The sequence below is a fragment of the Mauremys reevesii genome, linkage group 4 (genome assembly GCF_016161935.1).
Source record: "Mauremys reevesii isolate NIE-2019 linkage group 4, ASM1616193v1, whole genome shotgun sequence".
In the NCBI taxonomy this organism is placed as follows: Eukaryota; Metazoa; Chordata; order Testudines; family Geoemydidae; genus Mauremys; species Mauremys reevesii.
This window is the reverse complement of record NC_052626.1, coordinates 13,129,487-13,142,572: the sequence shown is the minus strand read 5'-3', so window position 1 is coordinate 13,142,572 and position 13,086 is coordinate 13,129,487. Positions and strand designations below refer to the sequence as shown.

The following is a 13,086-nucleotide window of genomic DNA, read 5'->3' as shown; positions in this document are numbered from 1 at the left end:
CTCGATCATAAGTTGGTTTGTTTATAAGACGACCCTCCCAAGATGGATAAATAAAAATGGAAATTTTTTATAACCCATTCATAAGCCAACCCTATAATTCAGGGGTCAGCAAACTTTGGCTCCTAGGCCATCAGGATAAGCCACTGGCGGGCCAAGATGGTTTGTTTACCTCGAGCGTCTGCAGGCATGGAGGTAAACCTAAGTAAACAAAGTGTCCTGGTGCACCAGCTGCTTACCCTGACGGGCCGGGACAGCAACTGGTGGGGAAACTTTTTTTGGGGGGAGAAGCTGGGAGTCAGGGGCGTAAACCCTGTGACCAACCCCCACATGACCCCTAGCACGGGACCCCCACACTCTTCCCTTCCCATCCCTTCCCACCTTATCTGGGGAGGGCCAGGGGAGGATGTCTCTGACCTGGCTGGAGCTGCTCCGGCAGGCTGGGCAGCATGGCCGCAGCCTGCTCCAGTGGGCCAGATGGGCAGCGCGGCCACAGCATGTTCCAGGGGGTTGGGCCGGGTGGCACAGCCACAGCGTGCTCTGGCAGGCCATGCGGCGCAGCCACAGCTTGCTCTGGGGGGCGGGGCCGAGCGGCGGGGCTGCAGCCTGCCTGCCAGCCCCAGAGCTGCAGCTGCTTCAGAGGCTGCGGGGAGAGCAGCGTGGCCAGAAGTGGAAAGACTCTGGCCCTGCCTCTTCCCTTCTGTCTCTGCTGGCTGTGCTGCCTCTCCTTTCTCCCTCTGTTGGGGGGAGGAGCTGTGTTCCACCTCTTCCTCTCTATACCTGTTCATAAGCCGACCCCCTTCTCTGGTGCTTCCCTTTTTTACTAAAAAAATTCGGCTTATGAACGAGTATATAGGGTAATTATAAAAAGCACAAAAATACATTTCCATTTAAACTATATTTATGATAAAAGGAATATATGGTGTAGTGGATCAATAAGCTATTTTTTCAGTTCTGGTTCAAATGAATTATAGGGTACGTCTACACTGCATGTTTCTTTCAGCGGCGTGTAAAGTATATACTTGGGTAGCCCCCCTACCATGGATATAAATAGCAGCGTAGATAGGGAGACACTTGTTAGGCAAGTGTAAGGAAAAGGCCTTTTCCTGTAGCCATATTGTAAGGCCTAAGGCCTTTGTCAGCAGCCATATTAAGAGAGCAGCAGCCAAGAAGCAGAAAGTCACATTCTCATATTCCATCTAAATTACATTAGAACAATGTAATATCAGGCTGTTAAGAAGGCAATCCTGTCCTAATAGTACCCACCATCACCAAATAAAGAAACAGTTCTTAAGGTGGTTAAAGAAAACTTAGTCTGACAGCATTCTGTCGAGCAAGCAATCACTTATCAATAGTTGTGGCTGTAAAATCCCCATTTCTTGTTTTGTCTTTATGGTCCCCACTTCTCTATTGTTTATCTGTGCGGTCTCTGTCCGGTTCTTTGATTGTTTCTGTCTGTTACATAATTAATTTTGCTGGTTGTAAATCAATTAAGGTGGTGGCATAAGATTGGTTAGAGAATTGTTTAGAAATATCTTAGTAAAATGATTGGTTAAGGTAGAGCTAAGCATGACTCAAGCTTCACTATATAAACTGGGGTCCAAAAGGAAGTTCTCAGGAACCAACTCCAGGACACAGCCACAAAATCAGAGCTGCCAGACCTCAACACCCTGCCAACCACACCATGCAGAAGCTAGAGTCCCCCAGATGACCTGATCCTGACTGGCCATCAATAAAAGTTAATCTGCCTTATTGGGAGTGGTGAGCATTGTATGTGTAGCATGTGCATTCTGTTTTGGTAATTGCTAATAAATAAAGATTAAGTAGGATATTACTGTGTAAGGCTCTTTCACTAGTAAAAGACCCCACAAAGCCACAGAGTGTAAGATTACGAGCCCACAGAAGGGTAAGGGTGGGTGCCTAAATTAACAGGGTTATGCCTGAGTCCAGGGAACAGGATAAAGGTCAGTGCCCCTAGAGTATGTGAGTAAGAGAATTTTGAGCGGGTAACACAAGTAAAGACATGCCTGATGGGTGTGGGTTATACACGAGTACATACCCTACGTGGATCTCTCCTTGCCCAAGACGTGCCTCCCCATCTACACTACTGTTTTTAGCAGAATAGTGTCTTGCTGCCTGCCTGCTGCTGCAGCCTTTCCCGGCAAAGAAATAGTCCTGCTGGAGCCCTTCTCTGCAGCTGGGAAAGAATCAGGCAGGGGAATGCCTTTCACTGACATATGTACACACTGCAGCATGGATGCAGCTTGCTATTGACTGCACCATGTAGCTACACATACCCTTCATGCCACCACCAGTGTAGCTATAGTAAAGACAAGTCTCTGTCCGGAAAACAAACATTACATAAAATGTCATTAAAATTCTAAACATGACAAAATAGCAAAACACAACTTTTCCAAAAAAGAATAAATACTGTGGAGGCTCTTCCTTCAGTACCTACCAGGTAAAACTCCCATTAGCTTCACTAATGACCTGATCCGGCTTCCAACTGAGTCAATGGCAAAGCTTCCATTGACTTACCTGGCACAAAATAGGCTTTAAGAACTTGTCTTGATTAAAGGCTGCTGGGTTTATTTTGTTCAATTACGTTACTAAAGCTTATTTCCATATATTTGAATATCTCTGCACTATACTTCACAACAAAAAGGGACAAAGGGAAAATTACCTTGAAATTCTGCTTCTCTGACTATATCCTCCTGCAAGATTCTCACTCCTGGGATTTTTCTTCTTAGCATGGGACTAGTGGCCCTCCCATCATTCACAAGGTTTTTGACCCTTGCAGACCCCTGTTGTCATTGTATGCCGTATACTGCCCTCTGAATAGTCCAGGAGTGAGAATCCTGCACTGATGGTATTTTTAGAGAAGTATATATTACCACATAGTTTTGGCAAAAATACTAACAGTGACTGATATTTTGAGAGTTAAAAAACAACAAAAACAAAAATCTTACCAGCTCTTTAATTATTTCCTCTGTGTTCTGGTTTTGGTTATCACTTTGGATCATTTTCTGAGTGTTTAAAAGTAATCATAGTAGAGTATCTGCTTGAAAGAATGACAATACAATTATCTGTTGTGTATCCACCCACATAATTTAAAAGCCATGGACTTTCAAATAAGTTGAGGGGAAAAAATCTCAGTTCCAAATAGATACAGTTCCAACAGGTGTATCTTTCACAGGATCACAGTTACATTAATGGAAGAAAATTAGCAATGTCCTGAATGTTTGGAATAATTACTTTTTAAATTTATATTCATAGAGTTTAAAGTCAGAAGAGACCACAGATTTTAAGGTTGATCATCCTATATGACCTCTTGTATAACACAGACCAAAGAATTTTATCCAGTTACCCCTGTAATGAACCTGCTAACTCATATTTGACTAAAACATGTTGTCCAGAAAGCGTCCAGTTTTGATTGAAAGACATCAGGGGATGGAGAATCTACTACTTCCCTTGATAGTTTGTTCCAATGGTTAATCACACTCACTATTAAAAATGTGTGCCTTATTTTGCCCTTGAATTTGTCTGATTTTAAGTTCCAGATATTGGTACTCATTATGCCTTTCTCATCTAGTTTAAAGAGACCTTTACTACTTGGTATTTTCTCCCCATGAAGGTACTTATACCTCTCAATCTTCTTTTTCATAAACTAAAGAGATTGAATTATTTAAGTTTCTCACTGTAAGGCATTTTCTGCAGCCCCATATCATTTTAGTGACTCTTTTCTGCTCCCTCTCCAATTTTTCAACATCCTTTTTAAATGATGGACACTAGAACTATATGCAGTATTCCAGTATCAGTCTCACCAATGCTGTATACAGAGATAAAAATTACCTATCTATTCCTGCTCACTACTCTCCTGTTTATACATTAAAGTCCTTTCCCCCACACAGTAGCATACTGTAAAAGCAGCACAGAGTCTTGTGGCACCTTATAGACTAACAGACGTTTTGGAGCATGAGCTTTCGTGGGTGAATACCCACTTCGTGGAATGCATGACCATACTGGGAGCTCATGTTGAGTTGTTTGAGCACTATGGTATAGGCTGCACTCTTTGTTCCTAGATGTTTGACCTTGCATTTTGCTGTATTAAAACACATATCTGTAGTATCTGCCTTTTTAATTTGTTACCCTTGCTGTTAATAAAAGTAATGGAAAGCCACCTTAAAACTAGTCACATTTCATAAATTTATTATTCCTGAAGAAGGAAATTCTCAAATTAAGAGGTAAAGAACGCACATGCAGATATGAAAATATGCTGAACGCATCAAAACATAACAGATGTCCTGCTAAGAATGGACCACTTTTTTGTTACACACATTTTTAAGTGATCACATACAGTTACATTAGCTAATCCTTAACATTATCAGCTTTTTCCACTGCTTGCATCCGAAGAAGTGGGTATTCACCCACGAAAGCTCATGCTGCAAAACGTCTGTTAGTCTATAAGGTGCCACAGGATTCTTTGCTGCTTCTACAGAACCAGACTAACACAGCTACCCCTCTGATAATTATCAGCTTGGTATTAGTATAAACAATATTGTAATTTACATCGCAACTTTCTTCTCCAAGAATCTGAAAGCACTTTACACACTTTATTTAATAAAATATGTACAGACTACACACAATGGATCATTCCAGTCACCTTTGAAATGCTGCTGCAATATTTAACACAAAGTATCTCTACCCAACAGTTTAAGGCTGGAAATTAAGAATATTTTATCCAGTTGAAAGTGCTGGGGAAATTGAAATAGGTGGAACTGAATGAGATAAGAGTTAGAACATAGATAGAATCCCAGAGCTAACCCTGCTACTCTTGGGATCATAAAGATGACACACCCAGCAGCAACATAACTCCTGGCGCAGTTTGGGGCGGGGGCATTATTTCTGTACTACTAAGACTGAGGGGAAAATGCCACCTACTTAATCTCCAACATCACCTCTATCAGGGCAATGTCCTGCTGGCACAATGTCAGTTGGTATCAGTTCAGGACTGATGCAGAGGGGAAAACACTAACTACTGAGTCTTCCATCAGCAACCTCCCACAGTCCTGTGCCCTGGAGGTATCAGGTCAGGAAAGGAAAGCATCCCCACTCCTTCAATATTTTGGATTTTGTGAAGAGGGGGTTTAATTCAGTTTGGGGGTGGGGGGTACAACTGACAATATAGGCAGCAGGGGCTTGAAACCCTTCCTGGGAGTAGATAGGCAGGGGGGGGGAGCATGGGCAGGGGACACCCCCTTTGGAGGTCAGGGGTGTTGGGAAGGTGGGTGCCACACAGGGGATCTGCAAAGGGGGTAAGGGTGCCAGCCTGGGAATATTCCCTTTGGGAGTGAGGGGTGGGAAGGGGGGGCCAGGAGGACACCCCCTTTGGGGGTGAGGGGTGGGACGGGGGCCAGGCGGGATTACCCCCTTTTGGGGCAGAAGGCTAGGAAGGGGGGGCAGGCGGGGGACATCCCCTTTGGGGGCAGAAGGCTGGGAAGGGTTGGCCCAGGCAGAGGGACACCCCCTTTGGGGGAGAGGGTAGGAAGGGGGGCCCAGGCAGAGGGACACCCCGTTTGGAGGACAGGGGGAGAGAAGGGGGATCCCAGGTGGAGGGACACCCCCGTTGGGAGTGGGAAGGGGGGCCCAGGCAGGGGGACCCCCCCTTTGGAGGTGGGGGCTGGGAAGGGGGGACCCCCCTTTGGGGGATGGGGGTGGAAAGGGGGGCCAGGCGGGGGGAAACCCCCCTTTGGGGTGCGGGTGGGAATGTTGCCACCACGGGCAGTCACGTACCTGGGTCTCCGAGGACCCAGCGTGGGCAGGGCCGGAGCGGGCTGAACGCGGCGGGCTCTGTGTACGGCAGCCTCTGCCGTCGCCTAGGAAACCATCTCCCTGCCCCCGCCGAGGAGCAGCAAACCAGGAGGAAAGACGGTGTCACGTGACATCGGCGATGGGGCGAGGCTTATACCTCTTTCTCCGCCGTGGCGCGGGGAGGATCAGATCTGCCCCTCTCTCCCCCCCTCCGGCTCTCTCCAGGGTGGGAGGGGCTCAGTTGTGCCCCCAGTCTCTCTCCGGGGGGGGGGGCTCAGTTGTGCCCCCAGTCTCTCTCGGGGGTTCAGTTGTGCCCCCAGTCTCTCTCCGGGGGGGGGCTCAGTTGTGCCCCCAGTCTCTCTCGGGGGCTCAGAGCTGCCCCCAGTCTCTCTCTGTGGGGGGCTCAGACGTGCCCCCCCCAGGCTCTCTGCAGGGCGGGAGAGGGGCTCAGATCTGCCCACCCCTGCACACTGTGTCCTCTGTGAGGCCCAGCCGCAAGGGTCACTCCCTGGGGCGAAGCGCTCACACCAGGGGCACTGGCCATGCACAGGAGAGAAGCGACCTACCCCACCTTCCTCTTGCTGGGAAGGATACAAAGCACTGTCCAGCTCCAGTCCCACCCCACTTCTGAAGTCCTACATGGAATCCCTACATAGAATTATCTGCCTTAGAGCCGAAAGCAGCACCAACCCTTGTAGAACGTGAACACGCCATTCAAGGAGTCTCATCCATCCTGCTATGGCCTTTCCCCGGGCATGCATCTAGTGTTGTATCTCAGTTAGGATAAAAAGACTGGCGGGCCTTGATTCTCTCCTGAGACCAGATTTATGCTGTTGTAAGTATCCTGATTTCAGCGGAGTTACACCAGACCAAGCAAGAGAAGAATCAGGCCCCAGATCCTTCATTCACTCCAGTGGGAAGAAAAGGGAAGGTGGTAGCATCCTGTACACTTTACAAATGAAAATTTAACACATTTATACTTGTGTTAAAAACACGGTATTTCCCCAAAGGTACAACTCTAGTCCTGTGCTATTAGTTTCAGTTGAGATGACTGGTTCTCTCTGGATCTCTAGATATGTTGTCAGCTTATAAGCGACTTTGCCAAATATCCTGAGGCATGTAGCCAGGTAGACACTTTTATTCTGGCTCATTTGTCTTTCTTGATCTGGGTGACACTTGTACACACAAGAAATTTGCACAGGTTTAACTTCAAATGTGAATTTAAACAGCTACGTAGACACTCTTCTTTCAGTTAGAGTGGCTTATTTGTTCTTCACTTAAATTGATTAGAAATTTAAATTTAAGGTAAACCAAAATGATCCACTCCTAAGCTGAAATAAGTATCCACACACCTTTTTGCACCCATGTAACTGCATCTATTTAAAAAGTAAATTAAATCTGTAACTTTCTTGGGTAGACAATAGGACTGGTTGAAAGATGTCCATCAAAACTGTTTTTTGACAGAATTTTTTTATGAAAAGTGTCTGCTTTCTATGGAAATTTTTAAATTTTCATTGAAAATGTTTTTGTCTGAAAGCATGTTTCTAATTTCTTTTATTTTCATCAGAATTTTCCACAACTCCCATTTTCCAACCAGCCCTACTAGATAAACCCTAACCTCAAGCTCTTTCATGTTTTTGCATCGCTCTTTCATGTCACTAGATGTCACTCTGATTCCATATAATGCGACTTTCATTCATTTAATGTATGATTGAAGATTTTCTATTTGGGATCTGCATACCTCCCAGCTATCAGCATTGCATCTGACTTATTAGTTCACATAAATGTGGTAGGCTTTTTTGTACCAAATAAAGTGAATCAATTTTTATATGCCTTTTTAGCATTCCACATAACAAATCATAACTCACATATAACATACACATAGAAACACAAAACCATTTTATATAAAATGAGGTTAAAGGCATGGTAGTTATGACTGGTGATGAAAAGAGTGCTCATTTTTTCACTTCAGAGAAAAAACAGCCATCAGTTATCTACCCTGCCTAGTCTAATTTCTATTTCTGCTGCACAAATTTAAATGCTACTACACTGGGTTCTGCAACAAAAGTCTGTCTTGCCTAGTAAGTTACTTTAATTTATTTTCTAAATCAGTGATTTTCATCCTGTGGTCTGCGGATCCCTGGTGATCCACAGACTATGTCTCAGGGGTCCATGAAAGGTGATGATGAAAATAAAGTTTCAGATCCCAGAAAAGGCCGTCCATTTTCCTGATCAGTCAAAAGTATGTGAATACCTCCACCTACGGTCAAAACCTGGAAGTGTTGTCAGTAGTATAGAAGTCCGCAGTTAAACACTCTTTCTCTCACAAGCTGCATTAAATGCCATGCCATGCACGTGTAACATTTGTAGTTGAATTCTATTCAGTCAATTTTCAGTCTAAGACTTCCATGGTAGGGGTCTGTGGACCAGAGGTTGAATTTCCACAGTGGTCCATGCCTCCATTTGAAATTTTTTAGGTGTTCACAAATGAAAAAAGGTTGAAAACCACTGTTCTAGATCAACAAACAAGGCACCATGGGGCCAGATCCTCAGCTGGTGTAAATCAGCATTGTTCCATTTTAGCTACACTGATTTACACCAGTTGATTATCTGGCTCATAATTTTAAAACAGTGATTAGACGGCCACCCATTAAAAATAAGCACTTGTGTCCCAAGCTGAATGGTTAGTAGTACTAATAGTAATAATAAGTAACCACCTTTGTTTTTGAGCCTGTAGCTGAATGACTCATCATTGGAATCTGTTTGCATAATATCTCTAATCCCTTCAACGGCTACAGACATGCAGAGAAGCATTGCAATATTAAGTATTAGTTCAACTCAACAAGAAGCAAAACTGAAATTACTGCTAGATAATTTTTTGCAGGTTTATAAAGCTGTTAACACTTACATAATGTTCGCATGTACAACATTTTCAAACTGTAAGGCAGCAGCTGTTAGGGCCTATCTTTTAACGTAAAGGATTTCCAAACCTCTCTCAAAATGACTGAATTAATCATTTCAAAGTCCTGCAGTGCGTTATCTTTTACTTTCTGCTCTGGTACATTCTGCTCTAATTCTGCTAAAACATTTCAATATAATTTTAGATCATTTCATTGAATAGTGAAGGGAATTGTTTAAGTGCTGATGATGCTTTTGGGCTTCTCCCTGTTATAGTTTTGCTGACTGCTGCATCAACTTTTGAAATCACTGATCATAGATTCTCTTGGATCACTGTGCATCCTGGGTACGTATTTCTGCCATTGACTTTTACTGCGGTTGATATTTTTTTATAGAGCAGCAGGCAAAGTGGTTTTACTAGGAATGCTAAGCAGACATCATTGTATTTGTTTCTGGAATCTTTACCATCCTTAAATCAATATAGTTTGCAATCTATATGTGGCTCTTAGGCAGCCACTTGTAAACTGTCACGTGTATGCTTCTGACTTCTAATGTGTCTTTCATTATATCAAAATACTTCCAGTATCATTTCTGCCTACCTACTTACATTACATAAAACATCAGATTAAGTGCTTAGATACTATGGCGATGGGCACTGTAAAAATACCTAAAACAGGTTACATTTTAGAAACCAGATTTTCAATGAGTTGAATGAGTTGTAGTCAATAAGACAGAAGAAATTTTAGCTGACTCTTAGTATCAATTAAGAAATGTGACAGCTGTATCCTTAGTTTTGCCTCTATTTTTAATGAAGTTTAATTGACTAATAAAGTTATGTCTTTGGATAGGTTTAAAAAAGCTTTTTCCAAGTAAGTCATTGTGTACACTAGGAAATAGCCCTGTTTCAACAATTAGCTTAGGTGAAGAGATATTGACCATAGTTTATCCTTCTCTATATTTGGAGCTAAACTGTGATCAGCACTGGCTCACTTGAACAGACTGGTGACATATGTTTGTGGAAACAGTGCTATTTTCCAGGGTAGAGAAAGCCCTGATTATTTTTAAACTTGGTTGTGTTTTAGAGTGTAAAGCTATGGAAACGAATGCTGTATCTACACAGTGACTTCTGGAGAAAACTTCCACCATTGCACTGACTCCTTTCTAGTTCCATCAGTGGTAAGAACAAAGGGAGATGTAGTGTAGACAGGTCTAAGATGTTTTTACCACAATATTATCGAATCACAGCAGATCTATACAACATTGTGGTAAAAATGCCAGCAGCTGGTCTACACTAGCACTTCCACCATTGCCTACCATGAGTAGCAGCGGAATGGTGGTTAATTTCTCAAAAATCAATAGTGTAGACAGGGCATCATATATACGTTATGTGTTTATATATCTTCTGAATTACTGTAGCCTTGTTCTCTCTAGTCTCCCTGTTTCTTGGTTTTAAACTTTTGTAAACACACTGACTAATTGGGCCATTTTAAGCTATCTGGTTTACTGCTGTTGTGAATGAATATTTTGCTGCTCGTTACAGTCACTTAGGGTAGGTCTATACCTACCGCGCGGGTCGACGCGGAGAGTTCGACTTCTCGGAGTTCGAACTATCGCATCTAATCAAGACGCGATAGTTCAAACTCCCCCCACGCTCCGGTCGACTCCGGAACTCCACCACTGCGAACGGCGGTGGCGGAGTCGACCTTGGAGCCGCGGACTTCGATCCCGCGGCGTCTGGACGGGTGAGTAGTTCGAACTAGGGTACTTCGAGTTCAGCTACGCTATTCGCGTAGCTGAACTTGCGTACCTTAGTTCGACCCCCCCCCCCTTAGTGTAGACCAGGCCTTAGAGGTGACAGATCTAACTTTAACCTACATCAGTGAAAGTAATACATCTTATAAGAACAGCCTTGTCTACACTACAAATGCTTCTGCTGGCATAACTGCATATAGCTATGCCAGCGAAACCCCGGTGTAGACGCAGCTATGCCAACAGAAGAATATTTCTGCTGGCATAGCATCGTTCAGGGGGGTGGTTTTATTATGTTGACAGAAAAACTGCTTCTGTCGTCAAAAGCTGTGTTTACTCTAGGAGGCTCTGCTGGTATAGCTATACTGGCAGAACATTCGTAGTGTGGAAGAGGCTTAAGATGTGCTGCAAGAATTTAAATCGAATTTGTCTTTTCTCTGTGGTCTCTATTCCCTTCCAGGTGCTAGATATTGCTCACAAGTGTGAAACAGTCTCAACTGACAAAAGGTATCGTTCTTAGGAATTTATTATAAAACCGAGGCAAGATCATCCTCTAGTTTGTTAGCTGGGCTAACTGAAGAGAAGTGTTCAAGATTCGTCAGTCCTTTAGGTGCAAAAGGACATGGATTCTATCCTCTTTGAGAACTGGTGTCTATTGTTGCTATCAGGGTGAACATTTTGGCAGTAATTCTTGATTGTATAGGTAATGGCCTGAATTGATTATAACTTCGAATGAAAGAGATGACAGGGTGAAACTCTGGCTCTTATTGGGTATCTGGAGGTAGGCATCTTTGATAGCCACATAATAATACATAGTCATCACTCCCACTGGAATCAATCAAAATATGCCCAGTACTAGCAGTGGAATAACTATAGTCACTCTCTTCTGGACTTCTCTACATGGGTACTTACTGTGTGGTAAGCCAAGCTGTAAATCGAATTGCTCTAGTCCACTGAGCACTAACTGGCGGTGTGAACCCTGCTGCTGTGCACTGAAAGTTCCGTAGTGCACTTTGACGTACAGCTGTTTGAAACAGGAGCATATCAAAGCACACTATGGAATTTTTAGTGCGAAATTTTAGTGTGTCGCAGGCTAGTGTGCTGTACATGTACTTAACCATTGGATAATCTACCAAGGGTCATGGTGGATTCTCCATCAATGACAATTTTTAAATCAATATTGGATATTGGAAGATATTTGTTATTTTGAGGAAGTTCAATAGCCTGAATTATACAGGAAGTCAGACTAGATGATCACAATGGTCCTTTCTGGCATTGGAATCTATGAATCTATTCACACCCCAGTTGCCACAAACTAAGTAGACAAGACCTCTGACAGCAGTTCTGAGTGCTAATGTGGCAAGGGGAGAAGGATACTCACTAATTTGTGTAACATTTTCCTATGAGCTAGTATTCAGTGTGGACATTCTGGGAGTCCAATCTATTAGAATTCTTTGAGGGTGTCAACAATCATGTGGACAAGGGTGATCCAGTTAATACAGTATGCTTGGACTTTTAGAAAGTCTTTGACAAGGTCCCTCACCAAAGGCTTCTAAGCAAAGTAAGCAGTCATGGGATAAGAGGGAAGGTCCTCTCATGGATCAGTAACTGGTTAAAAGATAGGAAACAAAGGATAGGAACTAAGTTCCCATGAATATTGCGTACAGATGTGGTCTCCTCATCTCAAAAATGATATACTGGCATTAGAAAATGTTCAGAGAAGGGCAACTAAAATGATTAGGGGTTTGGTACGGGTCCCATATGAGGAGAGATTAAAGAGGCTAGGACTTTTCAGCTTGGAAAAGAGGAGACTAAGGGGGGATATAATAGAGGTATATAAAATTATGAGTGGCGTGGAGAAAGTAGATAAGGAAAAGTTATTTACTTGTTCCCATAATATAAGAACTAGGAGCCACCAAATGAAATTAATGGACAGCAGGTTTAAAACAAATAAATGGAAGTTCTTCACACAGCACACAGTCAACCTGTGGAACTCCTTGCCTGAGGAAGTTGTGAAGGCTAGGACTATAACAGGGTTTAAAAGAGAACTAGATAAATTCATGGAGGTTAAGTCCATTAATGACTATTAGCCAGGTTGGGTAAGGAATGGTGTCCCTAGCCTCTGTTTGTCAGAGGGTGGAGATGGATGGCAGTAGACAGATCACTTGATCATCGCCTGTTAGGTTCACTCCCTCTGGGGCACCTGGCATTGGCCACTGTCAGTAGACAGGATACTGGACTGGATGGACCTTTGGTCTGACCCAGTATGGCCATTCTTATGTTCTTATGTGTTCTTATGTTCTTATGGCCTGTGCTGTTCAACATATTCATAAATGAGCTGGAGAAGGGCTGAGCAGTGAGGGGTCAAAATTTGCAGATGTTACAAAATTATCCAAGATAGTGAAGTCCAAAGCTGACTGTGAAGAGTTACAAAGGTATCTCACTGGGTGACTAGACAACAAAATGGCAGATGAAATTCAGTGGTGATAAGTGCAAAGTAATGCACATTGGTAAACATAATCCCAGCTATACATACAAAATGATGGGATGTAAATTAGCTTATCCCAATCAAGAAAGAGATTTTGGAGTCATTGTGGATAGTGCTTTGAAAATTTCGGTTCAATGTGCAGT

General features: G+C 43.3%; 1 protein-coding gene across 7 annotated transcripts in view; it reads right to left on the bottom strand.

Annotated features, from left to right (window-relative positions):
* LRRC9 (leucine rich repeat containing 9) overlaps nt 1–5,955 on the bottom strand; it is an 89,474-nt gene extending 83,519 nt beyond the window's left edge. For 2 of the 7 annotated variants that reach the window (XM_039538309.1, XM_039538310.1), the window contains exons 1-2: nt 5,791–5,955; nt 2,967–3,055 (exon numbers count right to left, since the gene is read on the bottom strand). In XM_039538309.1, the coding sequence (XP_039394243.1) occupies nt 2,967–3,020 (54 nt within the window). In that variant the 5' untranslated portion in view covers nt 3,021–3,055; nt 5,791–5,955. Of the gene's footprint in view, nt 1–2,966; nt 3,059–5,790 lie in introns of all 7 variants that reach the window. The other 5 variants (XM_039538306.1, XM_039538307.1, XM_039538305.1 and 2 more) reach the window with 4 other exon arrangements.
* Between the last annotated feature and the right edge of the window lie 7,131 nt (nt 5,956–13,086).